The sequence below is a fragment of the Chenopodium album genome, chromosome 8 (genome assembly GCF_948465745.1).
Source record: "Chenopodium album chromosome 8, dcCheAlbu1.1, whole genome shotgun sequence".
NCBI lineage: Eukaryota > Viridiplantae > Streptophyta > Magnoliopsida > Caryophyllales > Amaranthaceae > Chenopodium > Chenopodium album.
The window spans coordinates 64940803-64966879 of NC_137841.1; the positions used below are offsets into that span (position 1 = coordinate 64940803).

At 42.2% G+C, this 26077-nt stretch overlaps 1 protein-coding gene across 1 annotated transcript; it reads right to left on the bottom strand.

The window, feature by feature from the left end:
• Positions 1 to 10229: 10229 nt before the first annotated feature.
• On the bottom strand, positions 10230 to 14913 carry LOC145556266 (uncharacterized). The gene is made up of 8 exons (XM_081617917.1): positions 14857 to 14913; positions 12033 to 12925; positions 11803 to 11961; positions 11396 to 11728; positions 11177 to 11320; positions 10980 to 11096; positions 10742 to 10905; positions 10230 to 10666 (listed from the first exon to the last, which is right to left on the bottom strand). The coding sequence occupies exons 2-8, from the start codon at positions 12192 to 12194 to the stop codon at positions 10603 to 10605; spliced, it is 1143 nt and encodes a 380-aa protein (XP_081474043.1). The 5' UTR covers positions 12195 to 12925; positions 14857 to 14913; the 3' UTR covers positions 10230 to 10602.
• Between the last annotated feature and the right edge of the window lie 11164 nt (positions 14914 to 26077).

A 26077-nucleotide genomic window follows, 5' to 3' on the forward strand; every position in this document is an offset into this window, starting at 1 on the left:
CTGGGAGTGTCGTCTCGGGGTGTTGGGACCACCCTTTGCCTTGGATTCTGACCAGTTATGTGTCTGTGCAGGACACAATGGCTCGGACAATGCAGACGACAACTGATCTAAATTACAGAAGCGAAGGCTCAGGTGGCCAAACGCCTGAGGGAGAAACGTCTGGTCAGGGAGACCAGACGGCTCTGGAGAGATCCCCTCCGCGCGCCCCTTCGACTCCCGCAGATTCCTTCTTAGAAGAATGCGACCAAGGCGGCGATGAGGCCGTCTCAGCTCCTTTGGCCCAGGATGAGGAGGAGACGGAGAGCGGCAGCTCCGCCTCCACCTCTGAAAGCAGCGATGACCTGCCCCCGCTTGAGGACAGCGAGGAGGAGGAGAGGAAGAAATGGAAAGAGAAGGACGACCCCTTCAACATCCACGTCTCCGCTAAAGACCGGCTCCAAATGGAGGAGAATTTAAAAAACTTCACACAAATGCACCCGTTAGGAGACGGGTATAGAATAAGGGTGCCGCCTGAGAGTGGCACCATCGCCTGGGAGGATGATCAAGAGAACGCCAACAACTACTTTGGCTGTTATGAGGCGGCGTTCAAGGCTGGTGTCCGCTTTCCCCTTCACCAAGCGGTGAAGGCAATATTGAGAGGATACGGCCTCGGGGTCTGGCAACTTACCCCCAACTCTTGGACAAATATTTTGGGGTACGTTGCCGCCTGCGAATTTCAGGGGCTCAACCCCGGCTGGGAGGCTTTTGCCAGTATGCACTATCTCAGCCGAAGCCCAGGCGGCTGGAGGGCGTGGTACACTCTAACCACGCATCCTCAATACATGATGACCTTGGACAAGGTCTCCAAATTTGACGCCTGGAAGCACAGGTTCTACCTGATGTCGGCTCCCAGCAGGCGGGAGAATTATGAATTCCGCCAATATAATAAGAAACCCAACCTGATGGGCCGGAAGTGCGCTCTTCCCCGGATCCCTGAGGAGGATTTTGACAAGATAACTGAGGCGGACTTTTTCGGCCTCACAGACGCGACCTTGTCAACCGGGGAAACAATAAAAGTTCCCAAGAACTGGATCCCCAAAAGCGCCTGGTTCAGGGATGAGTGCTTCCTAGCCGCCTGCGGGCTAGGGCACATGTTTACCAAACGTATGCGCCTGAGTTTATATCCGTCTGTAGTGCTTTTGTACCAGATTTGATTTATGATACTAATCGGTTTCTTTCTTTTTTACAGAAGAAGCTTTAAACATGTTGCCAACAGAGAAGACTCCCCAGCGATCCTGTGCACTCATCCGCAAACAGCTTGCGGAAAAAGCTGCGGCTGAGGTCAAGGCCAGGGTAATTAACGCCTGACCCTTTCTTAACTTGGTTATTTTTGCAGGGGGGAGAGGTTGGAAAGACATTTGAGAAGCAACTCAAACGGGCTAGGGAGGAGACCCCCTCCGTTCTCAACAAATCGAAGAAATCCACCTCCGCCTCAACTCCTGGCGCCTCAGCTGGGAATCAACAATTACGGATAGCGGGGCGAATCGAGAGGGTAGGCGGCAGCCTGGGCCTCGACCTCGTTAACCCCATAACAGCGACCGGGGGGTTCACCACGCCTGCGAGCGGTTCCTGCTTGGCTGGATCTGAAGGTAAGAACCTTTTTGAATCCCCGCTTGAGCTGGGGTGGCCTTTGCGGGTGAAATCCCACTCTCAACAGACGTCATCTTCAGACGGTCGGCAACAAATAGGTGCGGCCTTAGTTTCGCACTCATCACGTATTGATTGTGGTGCAGATCAATCTCCCCGCTGGCCAAACGTCCAGAAGCATGCCAAGGCCATGCTTGACGCCGTCCGGAAGAGGGATAAAGACAATATCCCTAGGATAGAGACGTTCAATTTGGAACGCATTCTATCCCTTCTGGCTGAGGTAAGAAACTTGTCAATTCAATTTATTTTTTCCAAGTGTTTTATCCCGCCTGCAATACTCACACCGCTTGCTTTTTTGCAGGCTATGCTGCGGGTGGACGGGCTCAAACGTCCTTATTCCCGCAAACGGGAAGAGGTAAAAAGGGCCAAGAAGTCCGCCACAGACGCTGATAATATTGCTTTACACTCCACTATCGTAAATAAACTTGAAACTAAAGCAATCATAATGACACAGGCGTCTAGAATCCAGCAGCTGGAGGCGGATCTGAAGACGGCCAACCTGCGGGCGGGCGATGCTGAGACGGCCCAGAAGAAGGCGGAGGAAGCCCAAAAAAAGGCGGATGAGAGCGCCAAGAAGGCTAATGAGGAGCTCAAGAAGGCTCAGGCGGACCTTGGCACACTTCAGGGTGTTTCTGAAGAGAACACCAACCTGAAGACCAAGGTTGAGAAGCTGGAGAAGGAGGCTGCTCAGGCTCAGATAAACTTTGCAGCAACCCTGGAGGCGGAGCAAAACCGTCTAGTTGCTGAGAGTGACGCTGACAATGATGCCCGAATGAAGATCGCCTGGGCTGCCTTGTACCCAGACGCGGATTATGGCGTCTGGGCACTGGCTCACAAGTACGCCGAGGACGTGGTGTACTTGAGAGAGAAGGGTGAGCCAGAGCCTGAGTCCTTCGACGCCTGGGTTAACGCCAACAATGAGCCCCCCGTGCCTCAGCTACCTGGTCCGGGTGAAGCACAAGAGATACCCTCAGATGATGAGGAGGAGGACCAGGAGGCACCTTCTGCAGGAAAGAAGTGACCTTTCAGCGGCAGTATGTCAATCTCTGTTTTTTATCTTTTCTTTTATTTATTCAGCGGCAGTATGCCAAAACTTGTTTTTCCGGCCTACGTGCCGAGTATATTTGTATTTACCGACTAAGGAGCCGGGTTAATTAACAATTTCTCTTTCTCCCGGACGGGGTCCGGTTAACATTCGATCCATCACAACCGTTTGGTTGGGTGGACTTTAATGAAATGCACCGACTCAGTCGGTTTTGATCATTTTGAATTTGCATTTCAATTTTTGCGAATATTTTAATTTTTCATTTTTGCCTAACTTATCAAAAGCATGCGGCGATTTGTTGTCTAACTTATCAAAAGCCTGGCTGTCCTTGCCCCTGGACGGCTGTGTGATTGGTTTCAAGTGGAGTTGGTTGATTGACTTGGTAACGTCTGATGCTGCAAAGAGCATGATGCGTTTGTAAGTCAATCAATCACATTAGTGATTGCCCCAAACCAAGTGCACAGCCGTACATCAACAGACGTTCCAGTCACTACTCAGACGGCGTTTGTCCGTCTTGGTAGAGATTTCATAGCCATTGAACAACTCTTTTGCCCCAATTGGGATAGAGAGTGCAATTTTGGAATAAATAACCTAAGTGAGAACTTCAGCCGGTGACCGACTGATGCCCCAGGGCATCCGGTATCCGGTAACTTGATCGTTCTTCACAAATCATTCTGGTCAGAGGGCTATGAGTTGACCGATTCGGTCATTCAATTTTTGCCGTCTGCATAGGTACGTAGAACCGACAAATAGTCTGTTCTCTGCGACGATTGCACCCGGAGGGGTGTCGCCGGACGCCTTTGTCCATGTTGGGACAGGCGATTTTATAAAATGAGCAACCGTCCGGCCATTTTAGCCTTTGGTCTTGTTTAGGACCGGTTGTATAGCCACTAAGCGTTTTTGTACTTAGTTTTTAATCGGTGAATTTACACTAAGTGTCGAACTTAGTTGGTTAAACCAAAAAGCTTGTCTGGGTATTACCCAGTCGGACGGGCAATTATTAAATCATACCAAGTATCAAACTTAAGTAAATAAACAAAGGATCCATCTGAGTATTACCCAGGCGGTCAAGTAAATGTAACCTTTACTAAGTATCAAACTTAGTTAGGTAAGTGAAGAATCCGCTTGAGTATTACCCAGGCGGATAATCAAAAAGCAACAAAACAATTTTGCAAACAAAGTCTGAATCTTTATTAATTGACTGACTGTTTACAAAAAACTTACATTCTCAGAAGTAGTACTTTTTCAAATTGTCTACATTCCAAGTTCTAGGCAGGCGCCTGCCGTCTGGAGTTTCCAGGCGGTAGGTGCCATCTCTCACTTCCTCATAGATCCGGTAGGGGCCTTCCCAATTTAGAGTTAGCTTTCCCAGCTCATTTGCCCTACCGGTTGCCTCCATTTTTCGTAACACTAAGTCGTCAAATTTCAAAGGACGCTTGTGTACTTTCTTGTTGTAGGCTCTAGTCATTCTCAGACGGTAAATCTCATGACGCAAGGCGGCATTGCCCCTGCGTTCTGGGAGTGAATCCAATGCCAAGCGCATTGCTTCCCAGTTTGCCTCTTCATCATATAGCATGACTCTGAGAGTCGGCTCGTAATGTTCGATGGACAAGACGGCTTCAGCACCGTAAACCATGAGAAATGGGGTTTCACTGGTTGCCCCTTTTGCTGTTGTCCGGATGGCCCATAGGACATGGATTAACTCTTCTCCCCATAAGCCATCGGCTCTTTCTATTTTCTTCTTAATGGCGTCTGAGATGAGTTTGTTGAAGGCATGGCTAATGAGATGAGTTCAGCATTTTTAAGAACATGGCTAATGAAGTAAACCGGGAGCTGCACGCCGTCTCGCTTAGCAAGGAGAACGGAACTGAGGGCATGATCTGAGACGGCTAAATACATGTACAACGTCTCCCTAGGCAAAGGACTAACCAACCTAGGTAGAGAATGTAAATGCTCTTTCAACCTCTGGAATGCCGCCTCAGCATCCTCCCCCCATTCAAATATGGTCTTCTTCCTGATTGCTTGGAAGAAGTAGAGGCACTTGTCGCCTGACCGGCTGAGGAACCTTCCCAAGGCGGCCAGACAGCCGGTGAGTCTCTGAACTTCCTTGACAGAACGGGTGACTTCATGTCTATCACCGCCTGTATCTTTTTAGGGTTAGCCTCTATCCCCCTTTGATCAATCAGGAATACGAGAAACTTCCCAGACTCAACACCAAAGACGCATTTCTTTGGATTTAACATGACCTTATGCCACCTGAGGGTGGTGAATGTTTCTCGGAGACAGAAAGGTGATCCGTCTATAGCTTGGATTTGACTATCATGTCATCAATGTACGCCTCCACATTCCTCCCAATTTGATTAATGAAGACCGTATTAATCATCCGTTGGAAAGTGGCAGGCGCATTTTTCAAACCAAACGGCATCACAGTATAACAAAATAACCCCTGATTAGTGACTAAGGCCGTCTTCTCTTGATCCTTTTTCCACAGGGGTTTCTGATGGAAGCCGGAGTAGGCATCCATAAAGCTCATCAAGGCGTTACCGGCTGTAGAATCGACCAGACTGTCGATCTTTGGAAGCGGGTAACTGTCCTTTGGACACGCCTTGTTGAGGTCTGTGTAATCAACACACATGCGCCAGGTCCCATTCGGTTTCTTAACCAGGACCACATTGGCCACCCAGTCGGGAAAGTTGCAGGGCCGAATGAACCTGGCGTCTAGCAGCTTTTTGACTTCGGCAGCTACCGCCTGACTTCTTTCCTCACCGTGGCTTCTTTTCTTTTGCCGGATGGGCTTCTTTTTGGGGTCCACGGCGAGTTTGTGGACAGCGATATCCGGGCTAACGCCCGGCATCTCTTCCACTTCAAAGGCAAAAATGTCTTTGAATTCCTTCAGCAAAAGGTGTAAGCTTGCACCCAAGGTAGCATGAGCAACCGTCCCCACCTTTACAGTACGTTCTGGACAGCTGTCATCCAGAACGAGATCAATGTTTTCACCAGCCAGTTGGGGGCGGAGCTCATCTGACCGTTCACCGGTCAGTGATTGATATTTTTTCTCTTTCTTCACCTCCACCAGCAGAGGTGCCTTTCTTTACTTCCCGGCTGCTGGTGGGACGGGCGCTGGGTCGGCATCCTTGACATTGTCAAGGTCTATTGGTTCGTGGCCGTCTGGGGCCACAGTGTCTCTGACGGCTGAGAGATAACACTCTCGGGCCGTCTTCTGATCCCCATTCAGGGAACCAACAGTGCCGTCATCCCTCTCATACTTGATGAGCATGAGAGACGGGATGATTACTGCCTTGGCTACGTTGAGGGTCGGCCGACCAAGGATAATGTTGTAGGCGGTCAACTCCTCAACGACCAAGAATCTGACGACAATATGTCGTCCTTGGCCCTTCTCTCCTATCTGGATGGGTAAGTCAATTCTTCCGGCTGGGTAGACCATCCCACCCCCAAAACCAACCAAGGGGTGGGTGACCGGATGCATGCTGCTGACGTTGTATTTCAGCTTTTGCAAGCACCGGAGGCTGATGATGTTTGATGAGCTGCCGGTGTCAATAAGGATTCTTCCAACCATTTGGTTGGCAACCTTACATTAAATGACAACCGAGTCATCATGCGGACGACGGACGCTGCCCCTATCCTTCTCAGTGATCAAGACGTCTGGGAAGGAGGTGCTTGCAGACGCCTGCTCATCATCATCCTTGTCCATCTTTCGAAGATGGCTCTTGGTGCCCCGGATGGTAGGACCACCACAGGAGAACCCGCCTGCTATTGTGTAGACCGGCTCCTTGTCGGTATCCGAGCTACTAGCAGGCTGGGGGTTAGTCTTGGAGGACTGACCCTTGTTTTTCTTTTTTGCCCCGGCTGGGGACTTAGAAATGTAGGAATTCAACAGCCCTTTGTCAGCCAGACGGTCCAACGCCCGCTGAAGACTGAAGCAGTCGTTGGTATCATGGCCGACCTCCTCATGGAACTGACAGAATTTATTTTTGTTCCGTGACTGGACAGAACTCTTCATAGGATTCGGCTTCTCAATGGACAGCCGGTCCTTTACCTCCATGAGGATGGAGTTGCAGTCTTTATTAAACTCGTACTTGAGAACGTACGGTTTAAACTCTTTCTTTTTCTTCTGGGACGGCTGTTCAGAATCATTAACCGCCCAGGTTTCTTTTCTTTTCTTTCTCTCTTCTTTATTTTTGGTCGGCTGAGCAGACCGGCTGTCTTTCTGTTTGTCGGACTTCTTGGAGTCCGACTGGTTACCAGGCGAGCAGAGGTCGGTAGCTTGAATGTAGCTTTCCGCCTCCCTCAGGGCCACCTGTAAAGTGAAAGCCCCTTTTCTGACTAGGTCGAACTTAAAGGTCGACCCGTCTCTCAAACCCTTGAAAAAGTCTGTAAAAACTACCTCATCAGACAGTCCCTGAATCTGAATTCTGATCAGATTGAACCGCCTGACATATGAGCGCAACCCTTCTCTCTCTCCCTGCTTAACAATGCTCAAATCAAGGCTTGTTTTCTTAGCAGGGATGTTCATTGAGAAGTTGGAAGCAAACAGGAAGGCGAGCTTCCTGAAACTATCGATGGACCCGGCTAGCAGATTACCAAACCATTGTTGGGCAATGCCCTTCAATGTAGCCGGGAAGCACCGACACCAAGTGGCATCATCCAACCCCTGCAGATACATGAGGTTGGTGTAAGCCATGAGGTGGTCTTCCGGATTGGTGGTACCATCATAGGTACCAACCAATACATTCGTAACCTTGGCCGGCTGGGCCGCCTCGGTTATCTCCCGGGTGAACGCAGAAGGCTGTTCACCCAGGCGCAGCAGACGAAGCTGCCAGTCCAATGGCTGGACATTTGGATATGCCACCTGACCTCCAAAGAGGGTCGGCTGCATGAAGTGAGGGGGATACTGTCCGTAAGCCTGAGTAGGCACATACGGTACAGCTCCAATCATGTGAGGGCCGAAAGGGACGGTATTACCTCATGTCTGGCTCTCATGCAAGGAGGGTGCACTCCCTGCAGAAATGTTGTTGAAACTGTCTGGAAAGTTCGACGTTGAAGCCGACTCAGACAGCGATTGGTTTCTCTTCCGGTTGATGATCTCCCGGGCATCGAGAATTGATTTTTTGCTTCCCACCGGCTGCTGAGTCCGGCGGGTGTTGTTGTTGTTCCTCTTAGGAAGGAGAATTTTTTACCAATCAATGGTCCCGGCTGCCTTCTCCTTTGGATGAGGAGTGGGCTGCCGGTCTCTGACTGACTTCCCCTTCTCTGGAGGAGTCTTCTTCGCCGATTGACCTTTACTTGGGCCAGCTCGGCTTTGGGTGATAAGCTCTTTAATTTCCCCCTTAAAACTTGTCATGAATCTCATGAGTTCGTCTCGGGTGACAGGGGCTGATCCTGCGGCCGTTTGGGTTTCCCCTTTCGGCTGCCCAGAGGGTCGGCTTGTACCCGCCTGGGAGGCACCCCGCTCCAGAGTGTCTCTAGGCCGGATGCGCTTGATTCTAAGAGAGCCGTCTTCGGCTGTAAAGGTTTCGACTTGAGGATCTTCATCCTCATGGTCTGTAAAGACTTCTGGGTCTTCACCCAGACGGTTAGGGGGTGGTACAGACTCTTGAACCATCTTCGAGGTACTCTCCCCACAGACGGTGCCAAATGTTTTTGGTGTTTTTGTCCCTTGGGAGAGTTACAACACGAAGTCTGATCCGGCTGAGCTGTACCTGCAAAATAACGGAGACTCCGGGTGTTTGGAGCTCCGCCTCCGACGGTCAAGTTAGTAACTTGAAAAGGAATAAAGAGGACGGAAATTTAGGTGGGTATCTGCTCGGATTCCAAGCTCAGGTCTTTCTCTGATGTGAGAGAATGCAAGTGTAATAAATGGTAAAACGTACCCTCAAAAAGAGGGACATCTCCCTATTTATAGGGTCTTTGGGATTTGTGCCCCTAATTAGGTCACTGAACCCTAATCATTGGTGGGCTGCGCCGCTTTGCGGCTTTCTCGGGATTTGGGCTTGAAGGCCGTCATTTCCCCCAAGTTTCTGGAGTGACACGTGTCAAGCAGGGATAGGTCCACCTTGGCCCATCCTGGGGCTGACACGTGTCATCTTCTGATTGGACCACGTGACGGGGTAAAATTACCCTAAACAGTTTTGATTGTGTATGAGAAAAACGATTAAGATAAAATTTTATCAAACTTTTTGGTAGTTATGCTTATCCTATCCTATATAAAAAGTGGGAAAATTTGCAAATTGCAGCCATTTAAAGTTCGTATTTTGCAAATTGCAGCCATTTAAATTTTTTTTTTTTTGCAAATTGCAGCCCAAAAATTCGTATAAATTGTAAATTGCAAATCTTCGGAATTAGCAAAAAAATAACGTGTCTCATATTTACAGTTTCCCACAAATCGATACACTTTTGTTACGCAAAACGAGATACTTGCGTTATTTTTTCGCTAATTCCGAGCTCAATTCGGACCCCTAAGAACTAAAATGGCCCCTAAAACCTTAATCGAAGATTTTTCAACTTGTAAACCGATGAAAAAGTTGAATTGTGCTGCAATTTACAATTTATATGAACTTTTGGGCTGCAATTTGCAATTTTTTTTTAAATGGCTGCAATTTGCAAAATACGAACTTTAAATGGCAGCAATTTGCAAATTTTCCTAAAAAGTGAAATGGGGTTTTGGGTGATAAATTTCACTTTCCCAAAATACCCCTCTCAATTTTGTTTTTTTTTTTAATTTAAAAAAAATTAAAAAGGTACAATTCTTTAAAAAAAAACAAACAAACAAACAAACAAACAAACAAACTACCATCTAACCAATTGGGTGTTGGTGTAGTGGTGATTGGGACTACACTTGGTAGGGAGAACCTGTGTTCGATCCCCCGTAACAACAATTGGGAGGGGACTGGAATCTAACCACCCAAAACTGATCCCCGAATCCGGATTAGCCCAAAGGGTGAACCGGGTAGAACACCAAAAAACAAACTACCATCTAAAAATCCCCTCAAAAAAAAAAAAAAAAAAAAAAAAAAAAAAAAAACTACCATCTAAAAAAAAACTACCACCTATAAAAAAAAACTACCATGTGAAAAGAAAAAAAAAACCTTCCATCTGAGGGAAAAAAAATGAATTTTCATGTGTCGCTTAGCTTATGTAGTATAATTTGTTTTTGGTAGGTTGTTTTTTTTTAATCCCACGTTTACATTTTTTTTCCATTCTTTTTTTACTGTTTTTTCCCCCCTAATCCTAATCCCACGTTTACAATTCTTGGCAGTTTTTTTCTTCTGTTTTTTATTTTTTTTAATGATTATATTTTTGTAGTGAATAAGGATTTTTGTAAAGGGTATTTTTGGAAAGAGAAAATTCCCAACCAAAAAAGTTGTTCCCTTCAAAGATTAACATAGATATTTTGCTGTCTTTAAGATATTTAATTTTTCAAGATAAAGTCGAATACCCTTCATTTGTGATAAAAATAAAGGAATTCGTTTTTGCATCCACTCACTGACTAGCAAAACTAATTTGTCAAGTCAATAAAAATAGCTAAGTAATACAAATGTATAAAATGTAGTAATGCACATGAGTCAAGTACAATGACATAAGTAAAATCAAGTTTGTACAAAGTCAAAAATCCCTCAGCATGCAGTCTTGGAGTAACTCTCAAACTATTCGTAGACGCTCAAGTTGACACCTAAAGGCAGGGCCGAAGATGATCACCATCATTGTGCACGCGGAGTGAGATCTCAACCGACATCTGCACCAGTATGGCCTGAAGTCCTAATCATCGGCCCGCTCCACATAGTGTACTGTGAGCCAGAGCCTCTACACTCCTAGAACTACGATGGACAAAGTTGTATCTCCATCGGCATCCCCTACGAAGTCTGAAGCCTGATCTGAGGCCTATTGCAAGGAGTAGCCATCCACGATAATGGCCCACTGGAGATTGACATGAGCTCATGAGGAGGTTGCAACGACTGCAACAACTGTTAGGGTACAATTTGTTAACTGTACCTTGGAGGTGGCAAAAGAACGGCCTGAAACGGCTGAGGAGGTAGAATCTTGTGATACGGCTGAAGCTGAGGCTGCCTCGGGAACTCTGGAGAGGACCGGCGATGACTCACTCCCGCTCCATCTGATTCACCATGCCTCAGACGAGAACGAGACCGATGTCGTGGCTGAAATGAACAAGACATTAGTAAGCAAAAAATGAAAGCAAACGAAAGTACACAAAATAATTAAGAGATCATACCCGTTGCTTGTCCTCTAAATCACAGTGACACTTCATTTGATGACCCCGCAACTTGATCAAGCTATACTTGAGAGCGTCAATGACTTTCAGTATCTTCATCAACTCATCACGGGATACCTGTGAATCAAAAGAAATTAATTCAGAAAAGAAAGTTGAACTTTCAAATACACCATCAATGCAACAAAGATAAGACTCACCCACTCCAGGTCATCTGGCAGCGAAGCTTGGGCTTGCCGATAGCCCTCCGGGGCGTCTGGGAGGTGCTCTTCTGCCTCCCCGAATAGTCCCTGATACCGGATCGATTGACTCGGAATATGGAACGTCTTACCATGGCGAGGAGCCTACAAATCATTGGAAAATCATGTTATCTGATGATAATGGGGCTACAAACAAACCCACGTGAAAAAAATACAAACCTTTTGGAAGCCGGGAGCTAAGGCCAACCTCGGAAGTAGCTCTGTGACGTAGTCACGTTTGATGTAGACCAGCTTATGCCAGGAGGTTCGAGAAGGACCTCCACCATCAATAACGGCGAAGATCCTATGGGGACACATCATAGAAGCTGGTGGGTCCAGAGGGACAACAAAATAGTTAGTGCTGTGCTGCTTGGTGACCCTCTCACCCAGGTACCAAGTTGGGAACCGAGTCCCGAGAAAAATTGTGCGATGGGTTGAGAGATAAAAAGTGTACTTATAGCCCTCAATACCGCCCATACTATCCCAGGGACGATACCATACATTGAACCTTGACTGAAAGAAAAGATATGTCGTAAGCACAAACAGATACAAATTACTAAGAAACAAAGACAATGTTGAATACTCACATCGGCACAGCCAACACGCTGTAAAATCCCTCTCAAAGCAGCCATGGAGGTGATCGCAGATGCACCTCGTTGTCGCCAACTCGCCCCTATCGGAAACGAACTAGTGACCCCAGTAGCCCGGATTGGGGCCAACGAGGGAAAATACTCATAGAACCATAGCTGCAACAAAGCAAAACATAAGATTTTGATTATAACTTATATAAACGAAAAAACAAAAGAAGAAATCATACCTCTACAATTCTCCAAAGGCCACTCACGGTGACCTTTGGCGTGTCATCGACCTGGCGGCAGGCTTGTCTTAGGGACATGAACAGGTCCGCATAGCTAAGACTAGCCCAGTCGTAAGAGCCCACGTCAGCAAGAACAGCAAGAGATGGTAAGTACTGGAGCATGACACGACTCCCCCTATTAGGAGAAAGAATGCTAGAAAACTAACACAAAGATCCGAACCCTCTGCTCTGCAGTGGCCTGAGGATGGTCAAAACCCTCTGCAAGTGATGCCGCTGAAATCATCTTCGTACCCTTGCGATTGTTACCCTGTCGGCCCCGCAACATCTCAACAATAGGACCCAATAGGTCCAAAACCAAAGCAGACGACAATCTAATATTCACATCCTGCTGCAAAGGTTTCGGGCGGAAATGAAGCCCGCTGATCATCATAAAGTCAAGGGGGGTTACCGTCATCTCACCCCAAGGAAAGTGGAAAGTGTTGGTAGTGTCCCAAAAATACTCCAATAGAGTTCGGACTATTGTGGGTCCACTCTCATGAGGACTCGCAAAACCGGTGACAGATCGCCAGAAGTCGCTCAAGCCACACGACAACCACAAAGTGTGAGTCTCGTTGTCAACTATGACACGCTCGTATAAACCAGCTAAAAGCCTCTCAGATCCAAATTCGTGGAACCGTACAAAATTATCAACCCGCCCCATGACTTGCTGATGAGAAATGTGCTGCTCGGGGCAACACACCAACTGGTGTGGCTCCCAAGACGAGGGAATCCACACTCTCCTACAAGAACGATGTGAATTGCAAGACGCCTGCTCCTCCCTGAGGATCGCTCCAGTAGGAATGTCCTCTCGATAGGCTCCTTCTTGAGCATCATGATTTATACGTTTAGGCATGCTATTTTCCAAATAGTTATTAGAATCAATTTCTAAACAACTAATTATAAGATTAATTTTAAAAGTGTAATAAATATTTCTAAGCACTATAATGTAACTAATGGAGCTCTTAAAGTATTATGTTTCTCATAGTAAAAGTTAGCTAAATATATGGAATAAGTAAGTAGTATTATGTTTTCTCATGATAATTTAATAATACAATTTTCCTAGCCGCATGATACTATATTATTATGTTCTTCCCAATCCCAGCAATATAGCACATGTAAAAGATAGAGTAATGTTCAACTTATATGAAACTTCAAGATCTACACACATAAAATAATTTTTACAAGATCTACAACACCAATATCATCATCACTTCGAGTGCAAAGGAGGCAAAATAAAAAAAATTAAAAAAATTAAAAAAAAAACACCAAAGTATTCTTCACACACAACATACTTCTTCAAAATTGGCAAATTACTCATTTATTCACCAAATCAATTTAAATTATCCGCCAAAACCAAACCATTTCAAGAATAATTTAAGCACGAAATACTTACATGGATTGTGGAGTGTAATTTTAAAAATTTGAAGCAAGGTAGAAGATTAGAGAGAATTTAAGCCACGAAACAAATTTGCAAAACAACTTTTAGTTTGTTGTATTTGCAAGTTGTAAAAGTTATGGATTTGAGACGAGCAAAAAATTATTAAGTATATTAAAAAACAGAGTATCCTAAACAAGAACCGGTTAATAATTTCTATGATCCTGATTAATAGGTTTCGATTCTGATTTCCATTGTATTCAATTTCTAGGACCCTGATCTATAGATTTCGCTTTTAATTTCCATTTTGAGGAACCGATTCCACAAATAGGATGGCTCGTTATGCTCACCCCTAGTTGTATGGTCACGCAGTCAAAGTAAGTAGTCTAGTTATTCTTTTGTTAGATTATTAATTATTCTACATGTGGTATTCCTTGCTTAGTATTTTTAATTATTACTCTACTTATCATGTTAGGTGTTGTATTGATTTTGTTAGTACCATACTCCCTCCGTATTTAATTAATTGCTCTACTTGTCGTTTGCGGCCATATTTAATTAATTCCTTCACTTTCCTTTTGTGGTTGTATTTAAATAATCACTATGTTTCCTTTTTTTCAAAAAGGTTTAACAATATTTTATTATTTTTCTCCCCACTAGTGATCCCCTCATATTATATTTTAATATTTTCATATTCTCTAACCTCCCCATTTATACCCACTAATTGATTATATGTTAATCAAGATATGCAATTGCAAATCATGACTAATAAGATAATTTGGACGCCAAAGTTAGGTCATGTTGATCTTGTTGCTCAATCACAGTGATCACTAATTAGTAATTTGTATGTGCATTAAGTATTCAACCGACTTAACATAATCTACTTTGGAGTAAATGAATCTTTGTTTGTATTTTTTTGGTCGCACTTAGCATATGTCGCAATAAGCATCAAGTAGAGGCTAATACGAACGAAACTATCTTATTTATACAATTTTGTATCATCATCCCCGACTCCTCCTTTCGTGTTTCGTGACCATATAGAATATAGATTTAACAATAACATGGACTGTGAAAAAGGTGCAACATTCATATATTAAATTATTGTTGTCTTCTGTATTGTCCCTTTTGTGGTTATTTTAAATGATCCATGAATTGTTCACAAGTTCCGTAAAAGATTTGTTGACAACTCCCTACTTTATCCTTATCCATATAGTTTATTTGTCAAATTCACCACTTCCTATTATTTGTCAAGCATATTCACATATGTTAAGATATGCCAATTCCCATGACACCTGCAGACATATACCCTGTCACTATCAAACATGGGTAACCAAGTCTAAGGAACATAGTAGTCGCCTATATTTAACTTCAAGTTTGAATGTCATAAAATCAAAAGAATAAGTAGAATTGCACCTGATTGCTTCTATGGTTTCATTGCCCACTGTGACTGCAAGGTCATTTATGTCACCTGTACATATATATATATATATATATATATATATATATATATATATATATATATATATATATATATATATATATATATATATATATATATATATATATATATATATATATATATATATATATATATTGGGCCGTACATAAAGCTCAAACCGGACCCAGTTTAGTAAATTGGCCATAATTTTCTCAATGTTCATCGGAATTGGGCTTATAATATATCGTTGGAAAGGTCTTTGCAAACCCCATCCAACTACACCACTATTGGACCCATATCATGGACCAACCAAACTGGATTGGCTGCTTTCTTAAAATAAAGTTTTCCAAAACAGGGGAATAGAAAAGAAATAAAAACTTTCCGCAACACTAGACCTTTCCACACTTTCGTTTCATTCGATTATGATTCGACGTGAAAGGTACTCATCACTGGGTTTGGTTTTGGGGAGACACAAATGGGTGTCTACAGAAGCCCCCACTTTGACTGAGTTTGGAGAAACGCAAGTTTCGAAAACGAAAGTGAAAGTATCGATAGGGACGGAGAATGATTCAGAACGTTCTGCGATCCTAAATCAATCTTATAACGCCGATACCTGCAAAACTAGCGTTAGTTAAACAGATAAAAGAGTTAAGAAACGCGTATCTTGCACCGTCGAGCACACGTCTCTGAAAGTAATCGATTTGTTTTGATGACCTCGTGCAAGCTAGAGAATGCCATCCCGCTTGAAAACTGCTACGCCTGTAACTGCTTCCAAATTAGAAGATTGCTTCGCCTGAAACTATCCTCTCCGTAATGATAATATTCCACATCCTAGGGAACATTATCGAAGATTATTTCTCTTGAAACAATCCTCATCCGCATTGATAATATTCCGCGTCCAAGGGAATACTATCGAAGATTACTTCTCTTGAAACAATCTTCAGCTATTTGTGACAACTCTCCTTTATCCAGGGAACGCCACCTTGCTGTTTCGATGTTCACTCGTCTCTTAACAAAGAGCTTCTTTTTGATATGATCTTCTGAATGATGTGTCCACGCGTCTCTGAACGAAGAGCTTGATAATAGGATGCCCACGCATCTCTGAGCAAAAGAGCTTGAAAATAGGAAATGTCCACGCGTCTCTGGATCAAAAGAGCTTGAATGAAATGTCCACGCGTCTCTAGAGCAAAAGAGCTTGAATGAAATGTCCACGCGTCTCTGGAGCAAAAGAGCTTGAATGAAATGTCCACGCGTCTCTGAACAAAAGAGCTTTGATGCTTGAATGTTTGTTGCGATAATGTTCTGAAGAAAAATTTCCGAAGACCAACGTTTTTCGATCTCTAAAGCTCGCCTGAACTTTGCTTTCGCTAAAACCAGTATGTCGGTGTTTCCGTAATGAGCCATATCTTAGGCGCTTTAAGCTAAGCGAGACGATCTTTCATCAGGTCGACCCCTTATTGTGATTGTAATCAAACTGACTACTTAATCATGTCAAATTGCTTATAGGGGCTAACTGGCGCACCAAGGAACCCAAAATTGCTGTATGAAGTCGAAATCACCTTTCTGAGAGGCTTCGAGCTCTGTTGTTGTTGAGATATTTCTGGCGCCAAGAATTGATTCTGTCGCCGAACGCTGTGATAGGGTCTTCCCTGTTCTGCTGCACCTGTATTTATTTTTTACTATAGAACTTTGCCAATTTCTTTAATTATCTTAGGGTTGACCTAAGGCTTAATGTAGCTTGACTCATCGACTTGACACGACTCAAGGTATAAACTTGACTCGCTGATTGACTGACTCGAGGTTGACTCGACTCGAAGTGTAATGACACATGTGTTAGACTTAAATCAAAGTGATATGGCACGACATGACTCAATGTGTACATGACTCGTGTGTGCATTGTAATGTGATCGTGCGACTCGAAAAATGCAAAAAAGCAAAAATTCAAAAATTTTCCGTCATTTTTGTGGAGGGTACCGACTTTCTCCCGAAAAAGAAAGACGTGAAAAAGAAAATCAAAAGTTTGAAGATTCATGTTGAATGAGCTTAGTCAAATGTTGTTTGATACTATCTCTTAAGGTGCAAGGATTAATTCATCCTAGGCTATCTCAACTGTTGACTCCGTGATGAAAGTATTTGGGTAACTTAGGCACGGAGGCTAAGCACTTCATACTTCTATGTAATGACAATTATGGTTGATGAGTGATGTTGATATGACAAAGCATGCTTCAACGTTGTGATTTCATGACAAAGGGTTCCTAGGGGAAGTATTTGGTCATTTATCTGTGCGGTGTGTGAAAGTGATTCTAAAGCTAGGCCACAAGAGCTAAGTGTGTGGAAAGATATTATTTGTTAAAAGAGTCAAATGGTGGTGACTCTTAGGCTAGGTAAGCTAATGATGTAGGGATCAAGCCCCCAAGTCTAGCTTTAAGTGAAAAGGGATGAGCATAGTAGATCCCTTGATATGATCATGGTGCAAGTGTGTGAATGTGAATATGAATGCATATTTATTACGGCCGCACCTCGATGTGAGGTTGCCTACGTATCCGTTAGGAATCAGGCCGAACGTAGCTCTAGCTGAACCTCGCACAAGTGTGTGTATACCTCAAAAAGGTCTTTTAAGGGTTGTAACGTGGTTAGGCTAAAGGCTGAAGAAGAAGGGGATAAGGGCTCAAGACCCTAGATAAGCCCCCAAGGTGTGCAACCTCGCTTTTGAATCTTTATAATTTTATGCTTGAGTTTCTACTCTTTTTAGCTCTTTTTGCTTTAGCATTTATTTTATTTTTATAAGTGTGAGCAATCTCGATCATGCGGTCTATCACTCACTTGGCATTCATGTTTCTCAGGCACGGTACCGAGCACTCGATAAAAGACGCAATCTGAGACGTGCTCATATCAAAGATATTTTCATATCGAAGACATTGGAACACTTGCCCTTTTGTACACTTTTATTTATTATTTTTTTTTTTGCTTATTTTTGCTATTTTGATTTTCTGAAATCACTCAAGTTTTGTTCTTTGAAAATTACATAAGTTGCGCACCATCCCATCCCAAGGTTAGATAGATGTAGGTTGAAAAAAGAAAGGTCTATCGTTAGACGAGGCTCAAAGTGGTTTATGAAGAAAGGATGTAAATTAGAAAGGCGAAAGGAGATATGATGTGGCTACAAGGGGTGCCTCAAATCATTGGTATACCTTGTGCTTAATTCGACATGGATTTTTTTTTTTTTTTTTGCAATGCAATGTGATGATCATATGCAAGGAAATAAATGCTCATTTTATTAAAAGAAAATAAAGAATCTACAAAATTAATCTAAGGAAAGGAAAAGGAGCCTATGCTAGACTTATTGGGGAAAGAAAAAAAAAATGAAAAAAGAAATAGAAAAAGAGGCCATGAAATCTTGTCGTTGCAGCTCGCCTCTTGTCTTGTGTCATTTGCTTCATCATCACCCAGTCTTCTCGCTAGCTAGAGGCAATGGGACCTTGTTTGCTTCTATGAGGTCTTGAATGAGATTTTGAAACCTGTAGCATTCATCGGTGGTATGACCATTTCCTCGATGGTACTTGCAATAGGAATTTGGATTCCATCTCGAAGATCGATTTTCTGGTGTTGGATCCTCGGTAGGGCCAATAGGTTTGATTAATCCTCGATCATAGAGACGATCGAAAGCAGCATCGTAAGTCATTCCAATGGGTGTGAACTCTCGCCTGGGTTTCCTTTTAGATCCTTGATTGTCCATGGCTAAGACATCATCATGGTCAAAGGTACTAACATTATTACTAGAGTGGGCGTTTTCGGAAGAAGAAGGACTGTCGCTCTTCTTTCCTTTCCAGCCACCGTGGTTACTATTGTTAGTAGCTTTTTGCTTTGCGAGGTCATCTTCGATCTCGATACCTATGTCATAGACGGCCTTGAAAGTATTCAAGTTGTGTTGATATTTTAAGTGCTTTGAATACTTTTCTTGGAGATTCTTGATAAACATCCTCACGGATTCTTTTTCAGTGGGGACCTCAATCATCTTGGCGGAAGTTTCCCTCCACTTATTAAAGAAAGAAGTAAAGCCTTCATTCTCTTTTTGTCTTAGCATCTCAAGTTGTCTATGGTCGGTTTCAACTTGGATATTGCACTTGTACCTATCAACGAAAGCGTTCACTATTGATTCCCAGGTAGAGGTTTTCTCCTTGTCAAGGGAGAAGAACCATTGTTGGCAAACGGTTTCAAGAGATAGTGGGAACAGAGAGGGGAAAGCCTTCTTATCGATACCCTTAATGCTCATTATAGTTTCAAAAGCTCTTAGATGGAAGTAAGGGTTATCTGTTGCCTTGAATTTAGGGATGTCAGTGGCGTTGAACTTATGCGGAAGAAGTTCCTTGTCCAGCGAGACCCCTTGTGAACTCATGCCCTGAAATTTATAGTCACTAGATAGTTTGCTTAGACTCTCTTGCATGAGGTTCATCTGTTGTTGCTTCACGGGATCATCAACCTTGAGGGTGAGTAGCTTCAGTGTTTCACTCATGGTAACCAATTGGTTCCTAAGCTCATTGACTTCTTCTTGAGTTTCCATTATCTTCTTAGCCTTTCTCTTTTGACGAATCGGTTTATCAAAAAGTAAGACTTGAACAAAGGTGTTGTCCTTGATTAATCGCCCTTCTCTCCTCGACCAAGTACTGTGGGAAAGGAATTTGAGGATACTTATTATTAATTATTTGACTCGAGCTTTATTCGATATGCAATGGATGGAGGAAGTTAAGAAAAATTGGAATAGAATGTGAAAAAAGATTTAGGTGGAGGGATATGAAGAATTAGGAATAGAATGTACCCCCCAACTCAAATGACGGAAAAGACCGACTTATGCATGAACCTAAGACATGGCCATGGTGATGTATACTCAAAGTGTGTGCTAAGACTAGTGAGTGTAGATGACATGTTAAGACTCGTGTCATGACCATGTGGCTAGACTATGTGATCAAGACTCGATTAATGACTTGACAAGGTGTTATTAACAGCGAAAATTAACCGAATTAATTAGCAAACTGGTTAATTAGACCCTAGGTGATGACTCGACAAATAATCCGAACTGTCGGCCAAGCGACAGGACTGGCGTCACACTATGGTGGTTGGCGCCAGACAATTTAGTTAATGTCTGGCGCTACACACTATAATGTGGCGCTACAGATCAGACTTTGGCGCCAATATTGGAGCTTCGGTCTGGGACTGTTTTCGGTATTATTAGTCAACTGGGGTATGCCTAAAGTCGTACTAGGTCAATTCCGATTAAAAAAAAAAGACTTTATTGACTCAAATTAATTAATTAATTAATTAGGCAAAGTTCTTTAAGTCATTAATTTTAGTCTCAACACAAATCAACAAACGGTTAAGAGGAACATAAAATATATATGCACAACAAATAATGCACAATTAGTCAAGTAGGCACAATATGATGCAATGAGTTCACAACCTAACCATGGCTCTAGTTCTCTGAAGTTCGGGATATGGTTTAGTCAAATAGGGTCCATGGTTAATTGTCCGGATGCACCGCGCAGAAGCCTAACCGTGAAGGGTTAGCGCGTATGGATGGGACACCGCGAGTTTTAGAAAAAACTCACTTCCATGGTTTGGTGAATTCTTACATAATCTTTCCATTCTTCTATCTCTTCCTTTCTTCTTTCTCTCTCTCTCTCTTAGCTTCCAATCTACAATTTCCAGAAGTTTCCATACATTTTCGATGTTTTGCTTCGGTACTTGTCTTTTCGATTTTCGATTTTTTACTTTGAATTTGTTTACTTTATTCAACAATGGTGGAATTTAGGTAAATTTCCTCTCTCTTTTTTTACTGTATTCAACAATGGTGGAATCTAGGTAAATTTCAATTTGGAAAAATTGATTCTAATAATCTCACTTTTAACTGGTTCGCTGATAATAATCCCACCTGTAGGCGTCGTTTAAAGTGCGCCTACAGTTTGGTGACTCCACTGGGGAGGATTCTTGGTTATATATCGATTTGAGTGATCAATATTTAATTAAGATGAGTGGATGAGACTTGATTCTTGAATCATACTTGTAGGGAATAGTTTCAAGCCTTAAAAATCCCACTAGCTTGAACCCCACTGTGATCATACACTAAAGTACGGTGGCGTCCAAAAGGGAAGAAGATAGAGCAAAAGAGTCGCTAACAAGTTTTTAAGGAACTTGTAAACCGTTCACAAGGTGAAGGTTACACCCCTTAACGATCCAAGAGATCGTCAACTCCAAAAGGTCATGAACCAAATAAGGGTTCGGGGATGAAGGTACAAATCCAACCTAAAAGAGATTGAACCTGCCCTAATAATAGGCCTCTACTTTATTCTGCTCGTATTCATGTGCGCTTTTTGACTAACATACAATCAATAGGATTAACCCTAAACCTGTTTAATCTATGTTGGTTGAATATTAATGCACAAATAAACTATTATTGGCGATCACTTGAATTATAATCACAATTAACCTAACAAGATTATTAATTATCTTATTAAGCGTGGTTGCAAGTACCAAATTCCCTTTAAACATGCAATAAAAGGTGATCAAGCAATAAAATAATAAAATAATATAATATGCATATCAAGCAACAATAAATAATAATCATCATAAAAATAATAATTATAATCGTGATAACCATAAATATAATCATAACAAAACAATTATAAAAATAATCATGAATCATGTTAAAGCATAATAATAATAGCAAGATCCTAGGCATGATACTAACAAGATTAATAACAAATCCTAGCATGTCACTAAGCAATAAAAATCAAATCTTTAACCCTAACATGATACTAACATGAATAAATATTAGGAAGAGAATAAAAGGCATCATAGCAATCATATTTAATATATTTGTTACCCTAGACATGACACTAGGAATCATAATAACAATATAAACATGATGTCTACATCATAATATCAATAAATCAATTAAAGTACTTACTTGGATGCCTCGTACCTCTTTCTAATAACAAAATACACGCGTTAGTAACTTCAAGGAAAAATAATAATCAAAACAATTAAATTAAATAATTGAAATAGAGATTTGGGACCAAACCCTCAGAAATTAAAACCTTTCACGTCTAGGGCGAAGGCAACTTTGAATATGGCTAGGTGTATCTAGATCTTGTGAATGCGGAATTTTGTATTTAAAAACAAGAAAGAAAGAATGCTTGAGAATACTTGATTATGGAGAATTGGTGAATGGTAATTGATAATTGGTAATTCGTGAATGTTGGTGAATAAAAACGGAGTTTTTGATACGATATTTATAGAGAAAATCAGCCAAGAAAGATAATTTAACAAAACAAAGTCTGAAGATCGTAAAACCACATTGGCGCCAGCCCTGGCTAGTTGGCGCCAGCACCAGTGGCTAGCGCCAGGCGCCAATGGCTAGCGCCTGGCGCCAAGGCCTGGGGTTGGACGCCAAACTGATTTTCAACGCGTTTTCGAAAATCTGATAAATTTCCTGTACTGGAAGATAAAATAATATAATTCCATCGAAAATGCTATTTGATCTTGATTAAAACTCTGAAGAGTCCTAATTGAATTAGGAATGAAAAGAACCTCCTAGAATGTTCTAGAAGACTAAAACCATTCCTAATTGCATTAGGAATGATAAATTATATTAGGCCCTCCCCTAGATCATTGGGCCGTACATAAAGCTCAAACCGGACCCAGTTTAGTAAATTGGCCATAATTTCCTCAATGATCATCGGAATTGGGCTTATAATATATCGTTGGAAAGGTCTTTGCAAACCCCATCCAACTACACCACTACTGGACCCATATCATGGACCAACCAAACTGGATTGGCTGTTTTCTTAAAATAAAGTTTTCCAAAACAGGGAGAATAGAAAAGAAATAAAAACTTTCCGCAACACTAGACCTTTCCACACTTTCATTTCATTCGATTATGATTCGACGTGAAAGGTACTCATCACTGGGTTTGGTTTTGGGGAGACACAAATGGGTGTCTACAATACTCCTGTGATTAATTTGGCATTTTTGCATAATATAGACTTTTTAACGTCGTATTCAGGTCTGTCCCGTAGAAAAAATTGAATAACCTAATTACGAACGAAGGAAAAAAGGCACCAGTCAGATCTTCTGATACGGTGTCCAGCACCATGACATGCAACATTCTGCCGTGTCACGACAGTCCTAAAATCTTTCCAGTGGCTTTATTTACTTTTTCACAATCGGCTTTCTTCGATTTTTCTGAAAAAACGTGTGTGTACTACATACGTCTTAGCCCCGGAGGATTAAACTCTATCAACCCAAAAACACTCATGGCAATAAGGGTTCATCCGAGTTATTAAATACACCCAAACCATGGAGTCGAATTTGATTTCATCACGAACTCGCGGAGCCGCTCGTTGGCATACACGGATACACCCTCAAGGGGGGCTGCCTTGCTAACGCGTCTAAACTCTTAACCATGATACCCTTTGACACCAAAAATCCTGACCATAGTGGAACATAGAACTTGACCTTAGGTTGCAAACTCTTCTTTGCATTATTGTGCCTATGTGTCCTATGTGTGTATATTTGATCGTTTTGATCATAACCTTAACCCGGGACCGTACTCACTTAGTAATTAGCGCAAACACTAAAATAAAATAAAACTAAACACACACACACACACACACAAAAGTACCTGGAACTGGTCACCGCGCCACGGCAATTAATGTCGCGTCACGCCAATTAGTGTCGTGTCACGGCATCTTGTACCGTGACACGGTACAGTTCGTCGTGTCACGGTGCCCAGGGAATAAGTCCAATCAGCTTTTTTTTAGTCTTCCGTGTTATTTTGGTCCTTGCGTCAATCATTTTGGTTGTTGTTCTCATGTCTAGCCATACAATCATACCACGAGTCTTATAACATCACTTAATCACTCACGAATCAAGTATAGTCCACACACTTTCTTTATTTTTAAACTTAAGTCGTACACCATGTTGTTTATGATCGTATACTATGTTCATGCACCCCGTTTCAGTCATAATATAAGATGAGTGGAGTTTTTCTCACCTGTTTTCTAATGAATTTTTTTTCCATTCCTTTCCTATCTTGAGCAATGAGTAAAAAAATTAAGTGAATTTATTTCATTTCACAGTACTTGGTCAAGGAATAGGGGTAGATTGGTACGGTTCGAGTCAGTACCACAGCAACCTGTTAGGTCTAAGAGCGTTCAAAGAAAACTTCGCCATCTCCACATCACTTATCACCTTCAAACTACTTTCAGTTTGTTCCAATGCCCACCAAGGAAGATATTGAGAATATCAATAAATCCATCGAGGCACTGTTTGCCATGATGCAAACTCTCACTACCAAGGTCACCACCGTAGAGCAAAACAATGTCACTATGGCTGCAATGGACAAGATCAAAGAACAAATTAGCAAAATTTCTGAAGACTTAACCTATGTGGAGCAACCTCCCACTCCTTTGGTTATGAAGGACAAACAGCCTGAGAAGTTCTCCACTGCAGACATCCCCAAGTTCAAGCCAATTGACAACCCAATGTTCCATTCGAATGCGTTCTCTGCAACCATGACTCTCATGGGATTGGACGTAACACTCTTCCCTATAGTGTTCCCCCTCTCCTTAGATCATGCTTGCCAACAATGGTTTTATTCTCTAGATGCCAAACATAATGCAACTTGGCAAGACATCATCGACAGTTTCATGAATCGTTACAAGTGTAACATTCTAACCAGAACTTCTGAACGTGAACTCTCCATTCTCAAACAGAAAGAGAATGAAGACTTCACCGCTTATTTGAACAGGTGGAGGGAAACAGTTGCACTCTTAGTAGATCCTCCCAAAGAAAGAGAGATGGTTCGCCTCTTTATCCAGAACCTAACTTACAAGTACAAGCAACACCTTAGGTTTATGCCTTTGAACACTTTCGAAGTTGTATATGACATTGGCATCAATGTCGAGGATGAGTTAATAAAGACTGCTGGTAGTAACAATAATAACATTTGGAAAAACAAGAAGAACGACCTTCCTTCTTCTTTGTCTTCTAAGCCCGAAAGTACTACCAACAAAGTATGTCAGGTCAATCTCAATGAAGTGTTAGCCCTTGATGCTCCATTACCCAAGGAAAGGAGAACTTACACTCCTTTAGGAATGACTTATGATGCGGCCTTTGACCGCCTTTACGGTTAAGGCTTGATCACACCTAATGGACCATTTTCAGATCCAAAACCTGAAGAAAGGAGCGGCAAATGGAATCTCAATTCCCATTGCAAGTACCATCAAGGAAGGGGTCACTCTACCGAACAATGCTGGAATTTGAAGGATGCCATTCAAGACTTAGTAGGTGCCAACAAACTACCCGTCCCTCCAGGTGGTAAGAAGTGACAAGCAGCAATGAAGAAACGGTGTACGCAAGCCCTTCGCGCGAAAATTTCATGATTTCTTTTTTTTATTAGTTTTCGCTTTCCCCAATTTAAGTCTAGCATAGATTTTCTTTTCTGTAATTTGATAATTTTATTAGCTTATTCACTATTTCCATCAATAATATGAGCATTATTCCTTTATATCTCGATCATGACTTTCTTATTCAAAAAAAAAATATATGTCAAACCAAACATAAGGTACACCAATGATTTAAGGCGCCTTTTGCAACCCTGTCATTCCCATGAGGAAAGAGCTATATAAGTGTCTATGTACACGAGGAATAAATTGTATGTTGGTGCCTTAGTGCACTTAAGGTGTTTTCAACACCGAGGGATAGGATTTGTGGCGCATTATACGTTTAAGGTGTCTATGACACCGAGGTAGATTTAAAAAGGGTTTAACATTAAATATTTTGTGGTCACTAATTATTCAAGAATTAAATTGGTATATTTGATTGTTTGAATAATTATTGTTGATTGTATGATTATGGTTTGAGATTCATCATCAAGTTTAATAATCTGTAAATAACGTAAAGTGAAATAGATTACGCACCAAAACTCTTGTAGCGTATACACCTTGAGTATGAACATATGGGGGGAGTTATGTGACTTTATATTTGATCATAACTGCTACTGGAGTACAGGACGATGTACATTCCTTTTATTATTATTATGCGCAGGAATTCCGCCACCTATGTGTGATTATTGATGGTGGCACGGTTAGCTCCCGTGTTAGTAACCTCAATTTATTTGGGGGAGGTTGATTGGGAAAC

Excerpts from the sequence above, each read along its gene's own strand:
- LOC145556266 (XM_081617917.1), bottom strand. The coding sequence starts at position 12,194 with ATGCTCCAGTACTTACCATCTCTTGCTGTTCTTGCTGACGTGGGCTCT. Across the intron at positions 11,729-11,802 it reads AGCGTGTTGGCTGTGCCGAT|TCAAGGTTCAATGTATGGTA; the intron begins GTGAGTATTCAA and ends CTTTTCTTTCAG. Across the intron at positions 10,667-10,741 it reads GTTCTTTTGCCACCTCCAAG|TGGGCCATTATCGTGGATGG; the intron begins GTACAGTTAACA and ends GTCAATCTCCAG.